This window comes from Gambusia affinis, linkage group LG24, assembly GCF_019740435.1.
Source record: "Gambusia affinis linkage group LG24, SWU_Gaff_1.0, whole genome shotgun sequence".
Taxonomy (NCBI): domain Eukaryota; kingdom Metazoa; phylum Chordata; class Actinopteri; order Cyprinodontiformes; family Poeciliidae; genus Gambusia; species Gambusia affinis.
In genome coordinates, this window is record NC_057891.1 from 11,186,025 (window position 1) to 11,211,340 (window position 25,316).

A 25,316-nucleotide genomic window follows, 5' to 3' on the forward strand; every position below is an offset into this window, starting at 1 on the left:
GCATTGTGAGCGTTTTAAAGCGACTGAGCCACGAATATCTTCAGAACGCCGTGAGAAGAGGAGAGGAATAAACAGCTGAAATCCTCGTCTGAAATACGAACAGCGGCTTCTGTATGCCGCCTGAAGAAAACATGAAGAATCACTCGGACCAACAAGCTCTTTCTAAGAAAATCTAAACGGGGAAAACGTCACAACTCTACTTTTTGTTTGTTGTTTTTTTTCCCCATAAAATGTAGTTTTCTACCTGATGTTATTGACATTTCATCTGCGTATGAAACCCAAAAAAACAACAAGTTCAGGACGAGCTTTTCGCGCGAGCAAATGATGAAATATGTTTATGTTTTCCTGAGCGAAGCCAAGCATGGCTCCGACATGTTAGCGCACGACAATGATAGATGTTCTTCCTTCCTCCTCATATTTTGAGCTTCAATACGTTTGCCAGTCTGGCTGTCTGGACCTCTGATGAAGAAGGAACTATGTTGCTTTCTTATTAATTTAAGATCAATGCTTTTCAAAAAAAGCATTGATCTTTGATGTTTTTGTACACCTTTTTTTTTATTATTTCAAAGTAATATGAAAAAGTATCTGATTAATGATTTAAAATTTACCTCAAAATAAGGAGATAAAGTTTATTTATTCAAGCTTTGTCGTCCAGAGATTAATAAAATAAAATAGATACCGAATATGTATTATATTAAAATGTATTGGGATGTTTTGTGCAGATTAAAGATAATATCCAAAGGAATTTTATCTCGAAACAATCAAAAAATGAACAAAAAAAAACTGAGAGAAATTATTAGTATGGCAGAAATACCAATATAAGCTTTTTTAAAGATTAAATAATATGGTTAATAATTTATCACCACAAAAACAGTCTTCAATATGTCGAGATGACTATGATTTGAATAATCATAAAAACATCACCAAATTAAATTAGTATTCACAATATCAGTTTAACACAAAGAGAAATATTGAATTGACTTATAATTACAGTTTTTATTACTAAAAATAATAATATATTAATGTGTTGCCGCAAAAATAAATGAAAATATCATTGTGATTGTGATTAAAGGACGTTCGCTGAGGCAGAATGATGTAATAAATACGTTATAATTAAATCCCTTCATGTTTAAGTCAGCACAAAACGCGCATAATGGTGAGATAATGAAACGTTAATCATAAAAAATTATCATTCATTAGCTTGAAAATGAACCGATTAAATCTTTATTAAAACAAATACCTGTTGATCATGTTCAGATATTAAAGTAAATCACTTTTAAATTGCGTGAAAACCAAATCATAAGCAGAGGAAAATGATTCTTATTGCAAGATAATGAAACAATAGAGCTGTCATCACTGCAAAACAAGATGAAATCACTTATTTTAATCTCATTTTATCTAAAAAGTGTAATCAAAAGCAAAAAATAAATCAAATAGGGATGAATAAAATAATTTTTGTCTTTATTTTATACAACAATAATTGCCTTCAAACATTTGATTCCGATATGGAACGTGTTTTTAATTCTACGAAACTTTAAACTCATAAAACCGAACATGCTTTTCATGCACAGGAACGGGCAGAATATTTTTCGGAGCATTTTTAGCGGAGATAAATATGAAAACCAGAGGGGGGAAAAATCAAATTCAAATTCAAATTTGAGCACTGTAAAAACCACACGTCGGGTTCAGAGAGAGTTGAACAAACTTTAATGGGCCGTTTGAGTCAGAGCACACACTCACACACACCCACACACACATGCTGAACGAAGCAGATGGTCTCCGGGTTGAGGGGGGGACCCATAAGGGCTGGAAACGGGAGGAACTAATTACAGAGGTAGCTGCTGCATCTGACAAACCTCTTTCATTCATCAGCAGGCCGCTGCATTTCTTCACTTATTTCTCCTCGAATTATGAGGAAAATTGGATTTTCTGTTCAACTCGACGTTTTCTGGTGTGGATTATTTAGCAGGAAGATGTTTTTCGGGAAATGTGGGTCATTGTTCCATAATCCACGCAATAAAGGTCCAGGTTTCTAAAAGGTTGATTTATTTTGGAACACACTTTAAAAACCCAAAGACATTTTAAGCATTCATTTGCTTTCACTCTGAATGCGGTGGCTTATTTTTTGTAGTTAACTGAAACCATCTCAAGTAGATCTTCACATCTCAACCTTGTCCCTGGTTCTGTGTGCGCTTGTGTCCAGTCTGCCCGGGTACGGAGAACAAGCTGAGCACGCTGTCCGACCTGGACCAGCAGTACCGCACCCTGAGGAAGCTCTACGAGAACTGCGAGGTCGTCATGGGAAACCTGGAGATCACCAGCATCGACCGAAATCGCAACCTGTCCTTCCTGAAGGTAGGAGTGTGTGTTCTGTGTCGCTGTGAGGGAAGATCGGGCCGAGAGGGGAGCTGTGTGTTCAGCACCATGGACAGAGACCGGCTGCTGGCCAGCAGCTCTACACGCTCGTTTAACATTCAGATATTTAATAACACAATGAACATTTTAGTGTGCAGATTCTTGCTCAGAGGAACTCTTGCTTTCCATATTGATTTATATTTCGAGTGGTTTATTTAACTTAATCATTTCCTAATCTGTTCTTCTTTTTCTGTAAATGTTTGAATTTGCCTGCAGAACATTTTGAAAATGTTTTTTCTTATTTTTTTATAGTCTGCATCTTGTATTGTTTTGCTACTTTAGTTGTCTCCATATACTTCATATTAATAGTGTTTTTCAAATTTTGTTTTGTTTGTTGCTTCTTGTGTGTTCTTCATGGGTTTAATTTTTAATATTAGATTAATTTAATGATTTTTCATCTTTTCTTCCTTTTTTTTTTTTTACACCAACTGAACTCAATGATGCTAACAAACTGCGACATTTTATTTGACCAAAAACGACCAAACAAATTTGCAGATTTAGACAACAATTGTTAAATCTCAGTTTAAAAACAAGCAAACATGCTACGCTAGTATGCTAATGCTAACAAAGAGTTATAGCATTTCATTTTATGCATTCTGGTAGTTTTCATGCCTTTTTCTATTATCTAATTCTTTATTTTAATACTTTAAGCCATATGAATACTTTTTTTTTTTTATTCATCCATACTGCTCCCCCCCCCATGCAATGGCACTGCGACCCCCCTAGAGGGCGCGCCCCACACTTTCGCTACCACTGCTTTAATATATTAGATTGTATTTATAGTTGAAACCAGAAGTTTCATTCCCCTTTCTTTGTTCAACTTTCTCTTGTTTTGATCAGTTAGAATTTACCAAATGCCACAATAACAACAGAACATGTCTGATTTATATATTGAAGTCTTCCAGCTGACATCAGAATCGTCACTGTCTCTTTAAACTGAGGGATTAGAGTCAATTTGAAGCTCGACACACAGCGTCCACAAGTGCAGCACTGAATCAAGCCGTCCAGGAATTAGACGGGTTCTGGTCCCACATCAAGTCTTTGGTTCCTTTGGGAGACATCTGCATTCAGGACTGCTGATCGAGAGTCTTATCTGCAGGGAAGCGTTTTTTTTTTTTGTTTTTTTTTTGTTTTTTTTATGAGCGGTGAAACGACCCCCGTGCGTCTTCCAGGACGGTAAACGCCGTGTGACGTCGTAGACACAGAGAGAGGCTCCACCTTCTGGGTGAGAAGCTGCTTCCTGTTGTCGGGACTCGGTGCGTTTCTATTGCATTCGCCATCGGGGCCTAACCCCTCCCCCCGCTCCCCTCCTGCTGTTTAATGAAGTGAGGTGCAGTCTAATTACTGGGCCAGCACTATCAAATGAAGAGCAAAAACAGTCCCATTAGACTCGGCATCATTAGGGAAACAATTAGGCATCTGTGGGATCGTTAAATGAATGTGAAAGAGGTGAGGCGGATCTGGAGCTGCAAACATCCTGCTGGTCACCAGCAACCAGACTGATTCCATCAACATCCTAACGGCTGCAATTATAGGACAGCTTTTAAAGCGTCTTATAATTCTTCTAAATCAAATGTTTAGGCTAAAAACAAAGAGCAAGGCATGTTTTCCTCTTGAATGCAGCTGCACAGTCAGAACTTCTTCATCTCTCTCTGCGCAACTTCCATCCTTTCCCTCCTCTGCCAGTCCTGGGCTTTAACATAATGTTCTCAAGTTGCAGTGCAACGGTTCACGCAAAGTTCAAAATCGAGACTCGTAACTGGAACACATCTCGACACTTCCCGAGCCTCTGGACGGATCCGCAGGAGCTCGGGTGGATGTGGACAAACGGAGGGCGGAGGCAGCGAAGAAAGGAGCCGGAGGGGCGCCGCTTTTACAGCAGGCGGGAAAAAAAAAAAAAAAAAAACAGAAAACAGCTGCTGCGCTAAAATTACAATTTTCAGCTACTCTGCCGCCAGGCTGTGTGTTTTTATCTGCATGGATCTGAATGTTTGAGAGCTTAAAGGAGACAGGAGAGGAATTTAAAGAAAAGAGCTTGGAGGAAAACCGGGCGCTGACATTTAGACAGACTAGATTTTCCACCGCTGCACAGCTAGCTTAGCGCTCTGTGTCACCATAAAGCTCTCCTGAGGTTAGCCTCTCTGAGGGGACAAAGTGGTATTTTAAAACCAGGTAAACACTACCTGCTCACGAGAGCTGAGCATATTTACAATGCTAATGCTACTGTAAGTGGCTAACGGTCAGGATTGTAGATGTGCAACAATTATCATTTTTAACAGTCGCTTTTGGGCCCACAAAGCATGCTAAGAAGACAGGGTTTGAAATCTTGTCAGGATTTTACCAAAGGTTGAGTTGTTGCTAACGTTAGCTAAGGTGTTCTACTCAGTTTCCATATTGTTTTGTTGTATGTAAGGGAACTACTATTATTGAAAAAACACCACAGAAACTTACATCATTAATGGCGAATTAGCCTGTCTAGCCTAGCATCAAGCTTTTTTAGTAACTTTTTTTTAAAACTAAATACAAACTATTTGCAGATATTCCAACTCTTTGTGGAGTCACCTTTTTTTATTTTATCTCGGTGCTGATTGGCTGATCCCTCAAAAGCAGTGATAAGGACGACTGTAGGTGTTAGCTTCTGCTAATATGGCTTCCACTGTGAGTATTTATGCATAATAAGCTATATTTGTGGTTTGCGTTATTAAAACAGGCAGCTGTGTCGGTCCACGTTTACAACATGTCAGTTCATTACGCACCATGTTTGGAATCACAATGTGTTTGGATGATCGGATCGTCGCGTATGAATCACCACGCTCTGTCATAATTCACGTGGGGGTGTGAAGATATAAACATTGCATAGTTTGGCTCCAGAGAAGGAGACCGAGAACAAGGCATGTAGGAAACATAAGGAAGAGTTGGATAGAGTTGGAGTGTGAAGGCAGCCTGGCGACTGGCGGGCCAACAGGAGGACGAGCCAACCCAACACAGGAGGAGGACAGCGAAACCAACCGAAGGTTTGAAAACTCTAGAAACACTAACCAGTCTAACTGTAAGTAGAGAATTACAACAAGTAGTCATGACCTGGTTAAAACTGTAAAAAATTTTAGCACTTTGTAGAAAACTCCCAGTAAAGCTGCTGAGGGCTAACAGGTGATCAAGTGGACAGCTGCAGCCTGCCTCCACCCGCTTGGCTCTCTGGGTGGGGCAGCTCTAAGGAGAGATGAATGACACAGCTGCGGAGGTGTGTGTTCGGCGTCGACATAAAGACATACACACACACTTTGCTGAGCTTATCTCCTGCAAACAGCAGCCGGGGGGAGACAGGAGGAGAGATGGCGGCTGCAGAACTCTGTGGTGTTTGATGGCAGAGGAGTTCCTCTGTGGCTGGAGGACCAGAGAAGAAGAGAGAGGCGTCTTAAAGCGACACGTTTCCTCACAGCTTCAGGTTTACAGTCGGGACTCAGAGAGAAGGAGTCTCTCTGAGTCCCGACTATCATTCCTAAACTGTCTAAAGTTTAGGAATGATAGATGATAAAATACATTCTCTATCTCTTTATCTCGACTTCTTTGTGTCCTGACTTCTTTGCTTCCTAGAATTTATTTTCCTCTCTTTCTGTTGCTTTTTCCCCACCACATCTCTTCTTTCCTTTTTTGGAGAACAATTCTTTCCTCCTTCATCTCCTTCCTTCCTTTCTTGTCTTTTTTCTGTTTTCCTCTTATGTCCAAACTTTGTTTGCTTTTTCACTTGTTCCTCTTTTTCTTCCTTTCCTCCTCATGTCTTTCCTTCCTGCCTTTCTCCCTTTCTTCCTCTCATCTGTCCTTTGCATCCCTCCGTTCTTTCCTGTATCCTTCCTTGTTTCTTTCTTCTCATAAATTTTTTTTGGGTTAAATTCTCGTCTTTCTTCCAGTAGAAACATCAGTCACAGAGTAACAGCTGAGGCTCATTTATGAAATCAAACGAACAAATAAAGGATTTCTTTAGTCCCACATCCTGATGCTGCCACCACCACCGACATGTGATGACATAAGTCGGCTTTTGTCTCGTCTCACCATAAGATCTTTCTCCAGAAGACGTCCGGCTTGTCCATGTTGGAAGCTACAGTTTTTGGGGTCATGACCTCTCAGGATCACCTGCTGGTAGGAATTTGATGATTTCTGGGTTCTTCCCGACTTCCTGTCCTCGCTGGGACGTCCTGAAACCAACGTCAGTCAGAATGACTGCTTCTCCTTGACTCATCACTCAGCTCATCAGATCAGTCTGCTCTATTTCCTACCAGAGTGGCTCCATGTCATTCATTTCCACTCAGGCAGTAATTCAGGCAGCTCTCTGTCAGACCCGTTTCACTGGTCTGACCTTCAGTAATGTTTACCGTTTATCTTTTTGCGTCAGAAAAAAAAAAAAAGTAGAAGTGCATCATTCAGTGTTTTGAACTTTGCACTTTGCCTTTCAGATTGAGGAAAACGGGAAGGAAACTCACAGAAATGTAAACTTTAGAGGCATTTCAGGACATAAGGGGACGAATTAGAGAACGGTTCTTTGGGTCCAGTCTTTGGCTACATTCATGGACGCTAGCTCCGGGAAAAAAAAACACAAACAGAAATGCTTAAGCTGCTTCTTGATATCAGGAACTGAACGGCAGATTCTGTGTTAAGAGACATAGATCGACTCCGTGACCATCTTTGAGTCTCTGCTTTGTGACAGTAAACCAACTGCTTGGTCTTCCTGCCAATCAGAGCTTTTCTCTTGAAGCGACAGAGGCCATTTCCCTGCAGACGGACCCGATAGCGCGGTGTAGAGACAGAGGTCAAGAGTTGCTCCCATTCACCTCCTGGACGTTTCACACTGTTGTGCTCCTCGAACACACATTGTCCGCTTCAGGGCCTCTTCACGCCTCCCCTCCCGCTGCCCCCCGCGGTGGGGCGGATCACGGCGTTTCATTAGCCTCTGAACCGGTGGAGGAGCTCATAAAAGGCTGGGACTGTCGGCTGAAATGGGAGGTTGTTAGCGCCCGGCGGCGGCGCCATAATTACAGCTCTTGACGCGGGAAACGAGCGTCCTGCATGCGCCAGCCGGCTAACCCGTCAGATCCCAGTGCCGCGTCCCTGTGTTGCTGCTAGCGCGCTAATTGTTGGGTAATGACGGCGTTTCAGTCCAAGAAAAGAAAAACATCATCCTCTTTTGTTTCGCTTTTTCTTTTTTTTTTTTACCTGCTGTTTAATTGCAGCTCATCGGTTCTCATGTGAGGCTTTGTTTCCAGAATATCTGGAATTTGTTGAAATGAAGAAGAGAGTGGACAATGAAGGCTTTTTCTCTCTGTTGTCATTGTAATTATGAAAAAATTACTAGAGAACGTTGAATATTCTGTAAATCTTCCTTTCTCTGATTTGCTTTTTTCAAGCAATTCTTTAGAAATTGAGGAACTACTCGGATTTCTGTTGTAAAGAAAAACTATCAAACAGATTGCTGAGGGTTTGCTGAAGGATCTCATTGAGGTCAAGATCTGGGTTTTGAGTAGGTCCAGACCTTCCCATGTTCCTTCCGCATCAGCCGGTCCTGGGTGGATTCCTGTGTTTGTTTTGGGTCTCGACCTTGTTGAAGGGCCCAGCTCTGCTACAGTTTTAGTTTTTATTTACTTGGACGTCTGTACGGCCCACAGCCCTGCTGGTCAACAATACAGCCAGCCTGCATCATCCAGCATTTACTGTTGGTAATGCTGATGTAACTCCTGCTACTTATTCTATCAGTTTTGCTTTCTACTGTCTGTCCCACATGGGAATCATATTCAAATTCAACTATCATTTGGTGGTTTTTGAGAGTCTTCACCCATAAATGCAAAGAATATGGCAGCAAAATTAATTTCTCCACTTGTATTTGCTTTCCTTTCTGGATTCTTTGCAATAAACCACAAACTATGCCTTTCTAATCATCGGTTTTGCTATGAACTGATGGTTACTAGACAATGAATGGACATAAAGCAATAAACCTAACAATAAGAAGTAATCTAGAGTGCGCAAGAAGAATTCTATTGATTTAGAGTTTTGGGACGTCAATATGGAGCCGCGTTTTTCAAAACCAGCGACAATTAGCTGTCAGTTTTTGGCCTGGGCTGTTGTGGGAGTTGCAGCTCTTCAGTTTGGGGGTTTTGGGGTGTTTTCTGCCCTCGGGGAGGTGGACTAGTAGGTGGTACCACCGAGACCCGGCTGCAGCTCATTACTGGGCTCCTTCTTGTTTTGCCTGCAGCGCTAGAGAGAGAGATGTTGCTCCTCTGCAGGAAGTAAGAGGAGCAGACACACGTCATAGAAACATGCGTGTGTGTGTGTGTGTGTGTGTGTGTGTCTGGGGATCAACAGAAACACTCCAGCATGCAACCTGCGGTTTGGAGCGCAGTGTGTGTGTGTGTGTTGAGGATTGGTTTTTCTGTCTGCTTGATCAAAGCAGACATGGTGCAGAGCAGAGGTCTCCGAGGTGAAATTAAAGCCTTGCTTCTTCCGCGGTGGTGGGAGGGGTGTACGGGGGCGGGGGAAGTGATTACCATTAAATTAAAAGGTACGGCCATAAAAGCAAACCCCGGCGATTCATCAAAACGATCCCGCGGCGCGTCTTTTGCTTATCAAATTGTAGAATATTGTCCGTGACACCAGCGTAGCAGGGGCGTAATTAATGCACTAAATCAATTCCGAATCACTCGGCGCGGAGTGGCCCTGCTGGGACGCCGTCATTATTGCAAATTATAGTGGCAGATGCACGGGGGCCAGGAGGAACAGGTAGCGCTCTGGCTTCCTGTCCTTCACTTGTTTCCCTCACCTGCTTCCCGTTAGCTGCTGTTCGGCTAGCTTCTGCCTGAAGTAAAGACTTAAAGGACAGGCAGGACGTCAGAGGTGAAGCTTTTCAATGTTTCTATAGCTCGGGGTTATGTCTGTAAAGGAGTGCCGGTTTGTTGGAAATGTTCTCAGTTTATGCTGAAAACACTCGACTTCCTCGACGTGTTGATCGAGTCTGCATCGTCTTCGCTCTTCAACAAACCGCTCTGGAAACTTCCTACTTCCAACCTTCGCTGGGCTTTCTGGAGCGGAAACTTTTCTCTGATTTTCTTGAGCCCCTGAAGACTAGCGGCTGTGATGAAGCTGCACCAGTGGTGATGCACAGACAAGGACGAAAACGCGCCGTGCACTGAGATAATTAAACTCTTGGATATGAAGCAACATTTCTTCAGTATTTCACTTCCCAAGTTCGTCGTAACATTTAAGAACATTGCTTCAAAGTTGTTTCATATGAAACTCAGGGTTTAAATGAATCTTTCTAAAGTTCCCCGTGTATGTTAAGAACATGACATCTGCCTTGCCAGGCAGGAAGCAAAACCATGAAGTTTTCCACGTGAAAACCTGGGAAGGACAAACTGTCCCGTATGTAATCTGCAGCTGCAGACGTCTGAACGGAACAAGGCTTCGGCTCTGAACACAAATAAATAATAGAGCGTCTCTCATCTCTCTTCCACGAACATTTTCAGACCTTCACATTTCACAACTCATGAATACTTTCCCTTATAAGAGTCCGGATTGTACAGCTGCACGTCTGGCTGCGTTGAGATCATTTTTAAAGCAGCTCATCATAGCTGCAGGATGTATGCATATTGCATCTTTATGACATCTCCAGAGAATTTGGGACTCTGTGATTTATAAGAAACACTCTGGATGTTTCCCAACGTTCACCCAGCAAGAGACGAACTTCTTCAGCACTGTTCCACTGATTGTTTAAGGGCTTTGTTTGCATATTAAGCCCCATGTTAAGATCATGCAACAATATTACGTCTTTTTACTGGTGTAAAGTCTTTTATCTTTCATATGGTAATGATCTAAGAAGAAATATTTAGAGATGTAGATAGTAACAGTGACTCCCTGACTTCTGTGATTAAGTTGCACCATGTAAATGATAAAATTAACATAGTTTATAACAACTTGTGATCCTAATTGAATAAATAAGCATTAAATTGTGTTTGTTTGTTTTTTTGCCAAGTTATATTCATTTATTCATTGAGCTTTGGGCGTTTAGCAGTTTCAGCATTTAGGTTTGTCCTTCATCGTATCGTTTCTCTGTCTTAAACTCATTTCAATCAAATTCGATATGGAGGCAAATTTAGAAAACTGCAACATGCACATTATAATTTGTATTTGAATATCTACAAAAAGGAATAGAAAATGTAATGAGGACAAGATATTCATAAAAACCTGCAAACCGCCAGAGCTTGAATATGATCTAGCTGATTAAAATAAGAAATGTTGTAATGACATGGAAAGCTTGCTATAATATTATGAAACTCACCTTGAGCCCTGAGGTAAGTTGTTTGCCGTAGACGTTTGTTAAGTTTATCTTTTTTTAAGGTCACAGCCAAACAATCTATAAAACCCTGCAACAGATTGTTAAAAACGTTATGCTAATTAATAGCCCAAAAATACTTTAAAGTCTTAGCTAACCTGCTAATTTTAGCTGAGTGCTTTGGAGTTTATGCTAACTTTGAAGTTGTTTCTCAAACTTGGCCAATACTTAACTGTTTGGTAAACCTTCTGTTGTATAAAGCTCAACATTTGTGTTGAAGTTTTGATTTTTCGACTGCTAATAATTCGTCTGGTAATTAGACGGTTAAATTCGTGCTCTTATTTTGAAAGGGTTGGACGTTGTTTATGCAGCAGTTCTGTTTCCTTGTGTTCTTTTCCCACATTACTCCCTTATTTCAAAGAAGGGTTTTTAGGTTTTCAAGGGAAGATATCATTTGAATAGTTTGAGCATTTAAACATGATTTTATTTATTTATTTCAAACGGCCAATAAAAAGTAAAAACATAAAACATAAAACTAATAATCTTGCTGAATGACATGCAGTTTTGCATAATTTTTTCAATTTTCAGGACTGTGGAAGAAATTGGGTTTTGTTGCAGATGCTTGGAGGTGTTGATATTCCCGTAAATTATAATATCCCATTGACATTCTTTTGTAGCGTCAGTGATTCTTAACATTAGTTAGCGTTGCTAACTTACAGAAGAGTTGCAAACCAGGAAGTGGTTTGTGGGCGTGTGTGTGTGTGTGTGTGTGTGTGTCCTCCACGTCGGACGTGGGATCAGCCCCAGAGTTCACCAGGCTGCAGCATCAGAATCAATAAAACGGATAAATATAATGCCGGGTTTTATCAGAGCGGGCCTCCGCAGGCCTCCGCTTCCTGACCTCTGCCTGTAGGGGGCAGTGGCGGTCGCCGCTTCCCCTGGAGGCGTCCACACATGGCGGGTCCAGGAAGTTTTCAGTTTGAAATAAATAGATTACAAAAGTGAAAATGCTTTCCTTCGTGAATAAACCTGATCCAGTTCAATAATATCTGGAGCTAAAAATGTATTTCCTCTGTAATTTTCATGCTATCAAAAGTATTCTCCCCCCTTGGATGCGATTTTAAACCTCAATCATGACCAACAAAATTTATTTTTTACTAAGGTAAATATTTTCATTTCATATTATTATTTGATTGTTTTCATTTTAAAGCTTTGTTTTAGTCTGTCAAAACAAAAAAGGAAAGAAACAATGATTCGGTGAACATATTAGAAGAGTTTTCTACATTTTAAGACATAATTTAATAAATAAATCTATTTAAATTCCACTAACAAATGATATGCGGCTAAAACATGAAGAAGCCAAGCCTTACCTAGCGAGAAAATGACAAGCAATAACTGCAAATTATTTTTGACCAAGACAATCACAGAGGATGTTCTGAAGGCAGCCTTCTGATTATGCGACAAGAATGGCAGAACCCTGCAATCCATATTTGATTAATATGTAGATCGCAAAACGGGAATATGAAGAGAACGACCTCGGATCAAATAAGCGAAGAAAGAGAAGGTGACAGACGAAACCGAACGGAAGCGAGTTTTCTCCCGTGTGTTGCCGTCACAACTGGAATCTCCCCGACTCGGAAAGAAACACAAAGAGAATCTGCATGTCGCGCTCATGGGCTTGTAACGCACATGGAAATACACATGCTCCTTACAAACACGCTCTGTGTTAAAGTCACCGGAGGAAAAAAAAGTGTTTCTTCTTCTCGGTCTGTTTTCTGAAACTGTCCTCGTGAATCAGTTTGTGGCCGTTTTTAATACCTGCAGAAAGGCCAAAGAAGAAGGCTAGCAGCGCCACATGCTAACGTGATTCTGTGGTACAGATGACCCATATCAGTGGTGGGAAACGCTAACTGAACGTTAGTTCTCTGCTTTTGTACGGATTTGCGGCGATAATTTAGTGTGCCTATGAATTTAGGGGCCATCTTGTCTATGAGGAGGTTGGAGAAGGTGTAAATACACACAACAGGCAGTTTTATGTTTATATATTTCAACATTTATAATTACATTATTTGTGACTTAAAGCATAGAGGTTTTTGTGAAATGTGCTTAATTTTATGTTGCTCTTGTTGCACTGCAGTAAATCATTAAGTGGATAAATGCCTAACGAACTGTACAGAGCCAACACTTTTTGGTCCCAAATGATGGACCAGAACTATGAGGAGAGAGAACAGACTAAAAGTCTTGCCCCTGGTTGTGACGTCGTTGTGACACTGAGGCGGTAGGGTCAGAATCTGGCATGAGCAACATAAAAGTTTGGATCTGTCCTGTGTTGTGTTGACAGATCAGGTTGGTGTTGGAGGTGTAATGCTGAGTGGGGCACCAAATATCTGACGTCGAAAACATGTCAGATATATGTGTTACCATCTTCTGATTGCTATTTCCAGCAGGATAAGGTACTGTAGCGCCTTGACGATGAGTCCGCTGCCCTCCGGTGGCCTCCTGTAGGAAGTGACAGCTGGAAGTTCCAATCAGCCAAGAAATCTTTGTGACGTCCTGGAGAGAATGTGGATCTGGTGTCAGAGATGCTGATCCTCCTCTTCATCAAGCAAAACTTGCTTTCTTCAGGGAATCATGACTAATGTCACTCCGGATGATGAAACTCAGCCGTTCTTAGCGTCGATGTAAATTCTTTCAGCAGTAAGATCTAAAGACGCTCACAGCTGAGTTGCATATCTCAGACGTCATAATCTAGAGCATGACTAAGCCTGGAAAATCAGAGCTTACGCAAATTGTGGGTCATGAAAAGGTAAATGTGAGGAAAATATCCAAGGTAATAAAGTATGGAGATGCTAAAATCATTTGCAAAAAAGATGACTAATACCTTCCCTCTGCTTTACAAGCACTGGCTTTATAAAGAGACAAGCCTGATCAAATCTGACATGACTCTAATCAGTCACGCAGCTTTCCTGGTAACCTGCCACAAAATGGAATTGCTGTTTGCAGATTCTACTGTTTGCTTTTCATTAAGAGGGAGGAAAATAGACGGTAATTGTTTCTGGTCTTCTTGTCTGGTGACGACGAAATAAGCAGCCAATGTAGAAGGAAATGAGCGTAATTGCAGAAAACGGTGCTGGTTTATAGAGACGCACACTGTTCATCAGGGTAAAGACTGAATGTTTTTACACATCTTCCTTTGATCTGAGTGTTAGGTGATTTTTCCACTCAATGGACTTTAAATAGCAACTCCTAACTTCACAGCTAACTATGCTTTGTCTTCCTTATGTCAATCGAAATAAAGAAACTTTCTCTTGCAGGCTGGATTGTATCTTCTGCCATTTATGTTTCCGATTTATTGTCACAACTAGAAAAATACGCCTCTAAGATAAGTGGATTGTAAGCTCAGAGCAGCCCTGAGTTTTGGATTTTAGATTGTAAAATCCAAAATGGCTGCCAGGCATGTAGAGTGCATGGGAAGTTAGTGTGAGAATCTTCTTTGCTCCTCTCTGTCAAAAACCAGTGACCTGCAGTATCGTACGTTTTTTTCATGAACAACAGACCTTGGTGTTTGGGTGTTTTATTGTTAGCTGCGTAGTGATTAGCATGCCCAGTGGTTGTCTGCTTGGAGCTAGAACGTTCTAGAATCGGAGGTGACATCGTCCGCAGCGCTGGAAAAACAATATCAACCTAATCTTAAAGTGACTTTGTGCGTTAACATGCATGTTCTCTTTTGTGTGAAAATGTTCAGTGTGTTGGAGGGCAAAGAGTATATTGGCTGGTATGAAGGTAATGTCTGTGTAATAGAAGAGGAGAATTGTAAGAGTGTGCTGCCCCATGTGAGGGGAAATGTGATTTATGTCCCCACTGGCCTCTTCTAACACAATCATTAACTGAAACCGCTATTTTGCTTCTATACATTCACATCCTCTCCTCGCTGGGAATTCATGCATTTTTGTCTCTTTTGCCGTTGACATGAATTTATTATCCAAGCTAAGTCTTGCATTGTCTTCCTATGGCTGCATCCAACCTCTGCAGAGGGCCCAATCATCAATCACTTGGAAGGGCCATTAAGCACCTTTTCTTTTCCTTGGTGGAGTGAGCTGACATTAGGCCTCACTGGCCCCACTTTCTCCTCTACATGGACTCATCGGACCCTTCCTCAACGCCGCCATTTGGGTTCTAGCAGCGATGTAGGCGACTGAAACCAGCACTACGTGACCTCGGTAGTGTCGGACATAACATGGCCCTTGCCTTTTTTTTTTTGTTGACAGTCAATGTCAAGCAAGCAGGAGCCAGCCTGTGGGTGATGTACACAAGCTTTGTCACATAACTGCATTATGTAGGGTCCCCAAAGGCAACAGCATAATGTGATACTCCACTCTGCTGTTGCTGGGTTCCTACAACAGCCTTGCCTCATGAGTTATGCATTAGTGTTTTTATTTTTGTTAGCTGCAGCTCCGAATTCAGACACCGTACGGCTTTGTCATTGTTTCGGTTTTTTCTCCTAATGTCCTGCAAACCGTCCTCCTCCTCCCCCTCCCCCTCTGGAAGATTTTAATTTCACAATCAGGCTCTTGACCGTAAATGCGTCTTGACAACGCAGACGGCGATCGTGAAGTTGGCCTATATGAGATTGTCGGGCTGTCGGAGGCGATGAGTATCAGCGGCGAAAGCCTATGGCAGAGCAGATGCTGGAGGCGCTCCCCTGGATATCAACCCCACATACACACTTCTACACGGCAGGGCTGTCAACCTAAAGTGATTGTCGACGCTAGCTGGGAGTGTTGAAACTAAATCGTGTCCATGTCTTGGTATGAGAGGGATTCGGTGACTTCAGCGGCACGTCGAGTGGCTGCAGTGTAAAATGAAAAAGTTTTACACACTTCATTTGGGCTCACAAATCAAAGTCTATAATCTGAGTTTATATTTTTTTTGAAATCGAGGAAATCTAAAATTGTGTACATTTTCACACAAGCGTCTGTTCTTTCATCCCATTGTTCTTAGCAACGTTGCTTCAGTTCATTGACCTGTATGTACATTTATTACTGAAACAGCCTATGAAGTTCCCACCGCAACAATTCAACCAGGTTCCAGTCTGGAAGTGAGGCTTTAAGCTGCCATGTTTGAATAAATTGCTCTGTTGATGATCAGGCTCCAATTGTTGGACAGATCTCATGTGACTGATGTTAGCATTAGCATCATGGTCTGACACAGGGCAAAGTTCATCATAGTCCAACTGATACATTTGAATTATGTACCAAAGGCTATTTAACATCCAACAAGAGGATGCGATATAGAACTCATGATAGCATTAGCATAATAATGCTAGTTTTTAGGAGTTCAGTTGCCATGCATTTACTTCTGTTTTTGTAAAGACCAGATCATTTTTATGGTTTCCTGATATGAAAAAGTAAATATTATAACAAAGTCTGTTTTTAAACGGATCTTTTTTTTCCTCCACACAGTTTTCTTCTTATCTTTGAGGATTTGTAATTACTTTCATAACGTGAGCTCTAACCGGCCAAAGATCTTTTTGCGCTTTGTAATGTTGATTTTTTTTCTCCAATTCCAGTGGAACAAAGGATAAAACTTTTAGATTTAGGAGTGAATAAGAGCAGCCTTAAAAGAAGAAAGTAGGCTGACATTAAAGGTTGCTGGTCAAGGATCTAAACCTCCTTAAATACGGTGGGAGTTTAACCCCCTCTGAACATGAGAAGTCATGTGTGGGTTCACTTCCTCTCACATGTTTGATGTCGTTTTCATTTGAAGTGAGGGAAATCTCCTCCATATCTCAAGAGCTGTTTTTCTGCGCTTTGTTGATCTTACACGAATACTTCGGAGTACAATCGGCAGAAAGTTGAGATCTCTCCTCACGTGTGCCTTCAAAATAACAACTCTACCGAGCTTCCACCGCGGCGACGTTCCATCCATCTGGATATTTATTCGTTTCAAAGTCAACACCTCTTTCTTCCCCTCCTCCTGCTTCATTTCTTTGGACTTCTTCAGATCTTGGATGTAAAAACGTCACATGCTCTCTGCAGGCTGGACCGCTGAACCGAGGCTCCCGGCTCAAAAAACCATGTGTGTCTGTTTTCTCACGGAGCTCATTGAACAGAATGTAAACATGTCTCTTCCTACCCGCTGACTTCACTGCTGCGTGGAGTAGGAACATGCCGAGGCTTACATGGACCGCTGCACTCTCCTTGACTCGCCGGCAAAGGGCTCTATATGGAAATGAGCCATAATGGCCGTAATATGATCTCCATCTCTTGTATTTTATATAGGTGTCGTTAAATTTTTTTTATTTTTTTTTTCCAGTCGTGGTGCATTTCCTCTATCTCTCTTTTGTATCTCCGTCTTCTCTCCGTTCTTCCTGACATCCAGATGACAGGAACAGGTGCCCTATTAATTATGCTTTAATCTATATCTCCCCTGTGTTCCACCTTCTGTGCAAACTTCATCTCCAAACTTTTGATCTCTGGGCACCATTGTTGTTTCCTGGGTGCCGTTTTGAAAAAAACTTTAGCCAACCAGTCATCCAGGTGTTGAAGAGAAGGAAAATAAAAAGCGAATAAATGAGGTGGAAGATAAAAAACTAACATGTTAGCATGCTGAATCAAGAAAACACTGCTGTTCTGTTGGAAGGTCTCTACTCTTCTGCAGCCTCTTTCTTCCAGGGTTTTCCTGTATTTATCAAGGATGCTAATGTCCTAGCATCCTTGGCTAAAGCTAGCCAAGGACTAAGTGGTTGGGAAGGACCAGCAACACGATGGTTGCCTTTTATGAGATTGAACTTGTTGCCTGGATGCAGTAGTGTTACTGATATTTTTGAATATTTTTCAGGGCTGACAATACATTTAATCCTCATAGGAGTTTCAATGTACACAATATTCACAGATTTTTTTTTTCTTTTTTGTGGAACATAACTTAACATTAATTGTTAAGTTTTGTTTTAGCTAACCTGTGGAGTTTTGGCTATTCATTGATCTTTTTGTAGCACATTTCTAATATAAATATACATATATATAAAAGCCTGGAAAGCTAAAAGCAGTGCTACTTGAGATGCTATTGGCTGGTGTTTGCAAAGCAGCCAATCCAGGAGCAGCATTTATCCTCCTGGGTGCTGATTGGCCTAAGAGCAGAGATATGGAAGTCTGTGGATATTATCTTCTCTGGTAGCGCTAAGACGGTTTCTACTGAACATATTGAATATTTGGTGAGCTATCACATTAGCTTACCAAAGCTAATATGTATTTACATTTATTTACATAAAACACATTGCCTAACAGCATTAAATTGTCCTATTGGACGTACTCACTCTGACTGTAACTTAGAGATGAAGACGCTAAAACTCAAATAGTGAGGTCATCATAATCATGATCATTTTGGCAAATTGCCAAATGGGCAGCCTCCCAGGGGGACATTAGAAAGAGGGGTGAACTCATTACATAAAAATCACATCTGTTTGCTTCTCTCTGCTTTTATTATTTACAATAAGGTGTTTTTTTGTTGTTGTTTTTTTTTTTTACAGTGAACGAAGCGTCTAAGAATTAGTGAAGTCATTGCAAGAAAATGCCGGTTCTGTTTAGATATGCTTCTAATATTTAATACAGATTATAATACCATATGGTTTTAAAGCCATCGTGGGATAAGCAGGCAGACTTTTAGCTGTCAGTCACAATGCCTGCTTCAAAAGTGGATCTCGTAAAGGCAAAGAGAGCTGCCTTTGTTGAAAGGGTTTTCTATAAAGACAAGAAAGTATGTAGAGATGAAACAAAACGTTCCTCTTCAGATTGGTTTCAGCTCTGAAGCTGTGAACAAGTTTCTGTTTCCTTCAATCTCATCTTTAATATCAGACTAAGATAAGCAGAGTTAATAGGAAAAGAACTCTTCAAATGATCATTTGAATAAAGCCAACCAAAAGTACTCCACAAACAACTGCGGTTAAACCAGAACAATCCTCAATTATCCGAACGATCAGAGCAAGTGCTTTTTTTTAAACTCAGCACTAGTCATATTGTTTATTAATATCAGGTGAGAGGATGTTGCTGCTGTTGGCCCTCAGCTCCACTGGGTTCAGGTTACATTTGAATATTTTATTATCCAAAGATGTCAAACCGTTTTCACATGATACTATCTCAATATCTGATTAAATCCTGGCTGCAATTTCTAATTTTTGTGGCGCTTATTGCTGAGGAACCCAGACATTATCAGATATTGTTTTTGGTTTTTTTGGTTTTTTTATGATCGCAACAAACATCTCATTATTTTCCGCTAACAAATCCGGGACTTTAGAGATCCAGCTGCTTCGACCCAAATCGGCTTAGCCGGATCAAAACAAACAGTCAGAAAAGAGAAATCCAGACATGACTGTTTCTTTTTAAACATAAAAACGATTAAGGACCCTCACTGTCATGAGCAAGCGGTGACACAGTGGAAAATCAAAGCAAACTCCACAGGTTAGCAAAAGTAAGTTGTGCACATTCGTGTCTAAAGTTTCCAGATCAGATGTAAAAGAGGCTCTGAATTGATTCTCAGAAAGACTCCTGGAGGAAAGTGTGTGCGTAACTATTAACTGTGTTTGGCGAGGTTCCCTGGGTAACTGCAAAGTAGGCTAAATGAGTAAATTACAATAGACGCACAGGCAATTAGACTGAAAACATCATACACTTTGTTAGATTTGCTAACATAAGTGCCTGGAAGTTATGTTTCAATTACAGCCGGAGGATGCCAAGCACCGGGGGGAGTCGCTTGATGCTTTACAGCATCCATGTTAAACCTGGTTTTATCAACAGCTGCTGAGTTATGGCACAGCTAACTGCAAAAGCAGAAAGAGCCAATCACAACAAACCGTTTCAGAACATTAAACAGCTGTTGAATGGGAACATACAGTTCCTCAAACTACATCAACGAATGGCAGGAGCTGGATTTCTTTCCGGTTTCCAACTCACATCCTCCTCAGCAGTTTTTTTTTTTTTTTTTTTTTTTTTTGCTTTGGTCTAGCAGCTGAGAAAAATGTTAGCGTTAGCTGGCGTTTATGTCAGTGTGCTAGTTTGACCCAGGGAAAGTACATTCTTTGCTAAGAAAGCTCAAAATAGACAAATTTGTTTTACGCAACTGGATTGTAATCTTAAGACTAGAATCTTAGTGAACAAATGTTAGTGTGAGCATGTTAACTCATGTATAAGTACACTGGTGTGATACATACAGCATTAGCATTAGCATTACACACTGAAGTTTTTTTTATCTATTTTCTCCCTTCCCTTTCTCTAATGTCCAAAGTAGTTACCGGTGTATTTGAATACACTTTCTAAAATATTTAATTTATTTAAATGACTTAGCATTCAGGGAATTGCCAGAACTAGCATGCTTGTTTTAGCATTAAAATGCTGCTTTGACTCGGGGCAAAGTCTATTGGGTTTTTTTTTTTTCTTTTTGAGATAGAACTCACTTGTAATAGCTTCAGCTTCCATCCGCATCTTGTTAAATTTGAGCACCTGACCCAGCGGGCCGCGGTGAGCAGCTTACAGCCCCTTCGCTTTCTGAGTTGTTGCCGCTGAAACAGAGCCGGGTTGATGTGGCGGGAGGGGAAAACGCAGGTGCTTGTGTTTACTTCCCTCCGGACCTCCCTCCTCCTTGTCTCACAGAGGAATGCAGATAAATATTGATCAAGAAAGCTTTCAGGACAGGAAAAAAAACCAAAACACAACGAAAAATACCTCAACCAAAGGTAATTAAATAATGTCAAAGTGAGAAGAATGAGGAAAGGCAGGGTAATCCTTTAATTTAATTATATAAATTACAACAAAATATCCTTTTCAAAATCAGTTTTTCGCCGCTCGCTTGCCACACTCTTCCCTCGCCGCTTCTGCTGGAAAGGCTTTCCTGCGGTTGCTAAGAAACAGGGAAACGTTCTTTTTTTTTTTTTTGGTGTTGGATTTTCGCCAGCAGGTCCCGGAGGCTGGAAGGGAGAAGGGGGCAACAGTGGAGGCACTGTGGCGTCTGCCAGCAGCCGAGTGCGGGCCCACAGCTGGGTCGAGCTGCGGCGCAGTCATGACGCCTCCTCCACACGCACCTGGATAGAGGCTGAATCACAAGATGGAAGAAGTTGCAGGAAGTTCTGCAAACAAATGAAATTCGTGAAACAGATATGACAGAGGATGATTTTACCAAAGGGTTTATGACAGGCCCCACAATGGAAATCATTTCCCAATAAGTATGCTAATCAAAGGCTCCTCTGAAATGGATTCTACTGCTCTTTTATTATGTCGCTCTTTCTCTTTCCCTATGATTGACACATTGTAATCTTGCTAATAAGCACCTCCACTGAATGTTTCCTTCCTATTGTGTTTGTATTTCAATAGGCCTACTTGGCAGGTGTGCGCTGGTGTTTGCTTGGCACTCACCATGGAAGCTAATCTCAGCTACCTGCTATTATCCCAGAATACAGCCCCCCACCCCACATGCTGTCAGTCTCCAATAATGTACCCCAGGGGTCAGCAGCCAATCAAACCCCACATTACTCATTCACTCCTTCCCTCCCAACCAATCATCGACATCATTACTGGCCTGTCTCTGGTCATTAAGAGGAGTCTTGAGGACCTTTTTTTTTCTTCCCCCTTCCTACCCTGTCATGGGATGTTTGAGATTCACCTAAAATAGGACTTGAATGGTCATTAAAGACTGACTTGACTTTATGTCTTCTGGAGAATGAATATATCCATCAGTTATTGCCAGACTGTGGAGACGAGAGCTGAAGCGGAGATCCCCAGAACTCAGTTCCCTCCTCTAAGTCATCTGGGTCTTAAGATATCTGTGACATTAAATCTTTCATGCGAGTCCAGGAATTACCCCGAGGCCTCTTTCTAGTGACTCTTGTCAAACCTCCCTCATAGGAAGGCATCCAAAAGGGATTTCTACCAGATACCCAAACCACTTCACCTGACACCGCCCCAAGCCACTCCAAAGCACACAACGTAGGGGTCACAGCTTAAGGGGAGATTTCCAGAGGCAAGCTACCCCCACTAATTAATCTTGAGGGATTTTGAGTTGTTTCTAAACCGGGTGTGACATTTAATCTTCCTAGTGGGTCCCCAATTTCTCCCAAGGTCTCCTAACGCAGGATAATCTACGAAACGTCCCCCTAAGGAGGCAAACAGGAAAGTGTCCTTAAGAGTGCCCAAAACACTTCCACTGATTCTACTCCTTACTTATCTCCCAGACGTGTTGAAGGCAACTGAGTTTATCCTTTCAGTAGCTCTGGGTCCTATTGGGCAAACTGAAGGTATTCTTACCAGATGACTAAACAACTTCTGATTCAGCAACTGAGTTTGATGATTCAATGAAAATCTGGAGTGAGAGCAAAGGCTGACACAGATGCAGGCGAGCATAAATACAAGAGGAGATAATCGGGGGAACGAGAAACAGCTGGGAGCAATGACATACAGACAGGGTGGGGCGGCTAAATTGACCAAAACCAGCACTCAGAAATTCACGTCCTCACACCTTCTTCTGAAGGGAATCACATAAATCACTGGTGTCGAACTCCAGTCCTTAAGGGCCGCTGTCCTGCAGTTTTTAGATGTGCCACAGGTACAAAACACTGGAATGAAATGGCTTAATTACCTCCTCTTTGTGTAGATCAGTTCTCCAGAGCCTCAATGACCTAATTATTCCATTCAGGTGGTGCAGCAGAGGCACATCTAAAAGTTGCTGGACACCGGCCCTTGAGAACTAGAGTTTGAGACCCCTGACATATTTCTTCTCCAAATCAAGGAAACAGATCAGGACCACTGAAGAAACCTTCAAAAGACCTTGAAGTTTCTTTGCATGATGAAAAATGTCTATTTCAGGTACATCTTTCAGTCTTCTTTACAAGTAAATTAATCAACGATTTTAATTCACATTCCCTCTTAAAAAGTGTTTCTGTCTTCAGTTCATTTTATGAACTTATTTACATGGATCTCACTTAATTCATTTGGTTCTGTGACGACAAATTACTTGTTTGCGTTCAATTCAATTCAAAGAGTTACAAATCTTACTAGCTTGAATTAACATAATTAACTTAAAGCAGCGCTTCTCAACTCCAGTCCTCAGGCCCCCCCTGCGCTGCATGTTTTGGATGTTCCTCTATTCCAGAGCAGCTGATTCAAATGACTGCATGACCATCAAGTGCTGCAGAAGCCTGTTGGTCACCAACAGATTCAGTCCAGGTGTGTAGCAGAAAGGAAACGCCTAAAACATGCAGAGCCGGGGGCGCTGAGGACCGCAATGGAGAAACACTGACTTAAAGGAACATTTTACTTTGACTTTACTTGAAACAATTGAGTATAATGCCAGTTTTGTCTCCTACATTTGACCAACTCAAAGATGACAATACAACAACATCAACAACAAAAAAACCAAAACACCTCACTCGGTTATGGATAAAAATGAAGAAATGGTTGAGTAAACAGAGGTAAAAGGTGCTTTCAGAGTCAGGGTTGTGTTGTACTGTTTGCTTCAATGTGTTTCTGATCCACTTACCAGTTAATGTGGAAGACTGAAAACATTTCGGGCTGCTTTTTGAGCAATTCCAGTTCTTGTTTCTAGGTCAGGGTAGCTAAGTGGCTGTTTTTATGTTGTATATGAATATCGAAAGAGCTTCAAGCCAAGCGGCGTCAAAATTCTGTGCACATTTGACCAATAAGTTGCTTTTTTTTTTAATTTTTTTTTTTTTTTTTACTACATTTATTCGTTACGTTTATTTAGTGGTGACCCAAGGTTGAGTACTACTACTCTTCTTGAGAATTTAAATGAGGCTATCTTAAAAAAAAAAATCCAAAGCGCTCGTTCATTTTACTCCCGGTCCTTCAGGCTGACTCTGCAGCTGAATTAATTCGCCTCATCAAGTCCAAAATACAGAGATAATCAGCCTGATTTTTATAGTGACTTCTGAGAAGGTCAGCTGCTACACGAAGAGGCAGATGGTCGAGGTCTTCCAATCTGTTAAGACCGATTACTTCAACTTGAATTAAAGCCAAATCATTTTTCTGTTTGTTTTTTGTTTTTCCCCCCCAACATGAATAAAATGAAAGCTGAGTAAAGCACACTGATTTTTAATTTGAAGTAAATATTTTCAGTAGTTATTAGAGATTCTCTTTAAAAACAACGGAGGAACTCGGGCTACGGAAGTCTAAACAGGCGGTGACTGAGGTGACATTTCTATCATTTTTTCTTCTCTCAACATCCAAATATTTCATAAGGTTGACATTTTAAAATGCTAATTTGCAGACAGGAAATGAAAGGAATGCAGAGGCACCTCACAGGTAATGAATCAGAAAGCTGCAGCCAAGAAGTTCTTGATATTGAGCATTGTTTTAAAAACTTAAGCATCTTTCACTCCTATGTATTTTGCTTCTAAACAGGCAAACTTTTCAGCTTTGAAAATTTTTCACAGTTTTGATAGGAGTTTATTACGTGACTCTTTTGGGAGGGGGTTAGGTCAGAAGCTAATTTTTCATTTAGCACTTAAGCATCCTTGCTAACTTTGAAAACGCCTAGCTTCCCCCTTATTTATTTTTTTTGGATCAATTCTAAAGTGCTAATTTACTTTGCTGCTTTGTAAACCTTCAGTTCAAGTTGAAGTCACCTGCTAAGAAATAATTCAGATAGTTAGATGCTCTTCTTTTGACGTAGGTAAAAAGCTATAAATGTAGCAGTTCCATTTCCTCTTCCTACATGCCTTTTGATTTTTCAATAAACTTTATTGAACAAAGGGTTAACAAACAACGAGTAAAGGAATGATGAAGAATAAACTCATTAACAAACAACAAGGGTTGTTGGTTAAAGAAAAAAAATCACATACAATTGTTTCAACATGGTTGAATTTGGTGCTTTAGCACTTAGCATTAGCTTCCTCTAAACACCATGTTGGTATAGCATTTTGGCATTAGGAGAACTTATGTTTATGATTAGTTCTTTGGGCTAGCATAGCTAGCGTGGTAGCATGTTGACCTTCTTGTCACTTGAAGCTTTCTCCACTCTGCTTTTACAGGTTTCTGTGCTTTCCTTTTGGGTTATCTTCATGTTCAACTCCTTTACCTGTTCTTTCCTTTTCCTTGCAGTCCATAAGAGAAGTGACGGGCTATGTGTTGGTGGCGCTCAATCAGTTTGAGTCCCTGCCGCTGGAAAACCTGCGGATCATCCGAGGCACCAAGCTGTATGAGGGCCGCTACGCTCTGGCCATCTTCCTCAACTACAGGCGGGACGGCTTCTACGGCCTGAGGCAGCTGGGCCTCCGCAACCTGACGGGTGAGACGGGCCGCCGTCCGACTGCACAGAAACATCTGGGAGAGTGTGAAATCAGTAGCTGCAAGGTGGAAAGAAACATAAAGAGATGTTGGCGTTTCCAGACTTCGTTCCCAGTTCCATTGTCCTTCATTCCTCTGTCACGTCTTTCCTTTCTCTCTTTATTCTGCTCTTACTTCTTTTCCTCCTTCTGTCCAAACATGCTCTCCTTCCTTCCTCCTCTCTGCATCCTGTTTTCTCCTCCACATAGTGTCATTCCTTCCTTTAGTTTTTTTATTCAAATATCCTCCCTTTCTTCTTT

General features: G+C 41.2%; 1 protein-coding gene and 1 long non-coding RNA gene across 5 annotated transcripts in view; one reads left to right on the forward strand and one right to left on the reverse strand.

Moving 5' to 3' along the window:
- Positions 1–25,316, forward strand: part of LOC122826847 (receptor tyrosine-protein kinase erbB-4-like) — a 238,051-nt gene that overhangs the window by 130,569 nt on the left and 82,166 nt on the right. For all 4 annotated transcript variants that reach the window (XM_044109169.1, XM_044109167.1, XM_044109166.1 and 1 more), the window contains exons 2-3: positions 2,204–2,355; positions 24,832–25,018. In XM_044109169.1, the coding sequence (XP_043965104.1) occupies positions 2,299–2,355; positions 24,832–25,018 (244 nt within the window). In that variant the 5' untranslated portion in view covers positions 2,204–2,298. The remainder of the gene's footprint in view (positions 1–2,203; positions 2,356–24,831; positions 25,019–25,316) is intronic.
- On the reverse strand, positions 20,807–22,088 carry LOC122826852. The gene is made up of 2 exons (XR_006369881.1): positions 21,937–22,088; positions 20,807–20,846 (listed from the first exon to the last, which is right to left on the reverse strand). It is a non-coding gene; the product is annotated as an uncharacterized LOC122826852 (long non-coding RNA).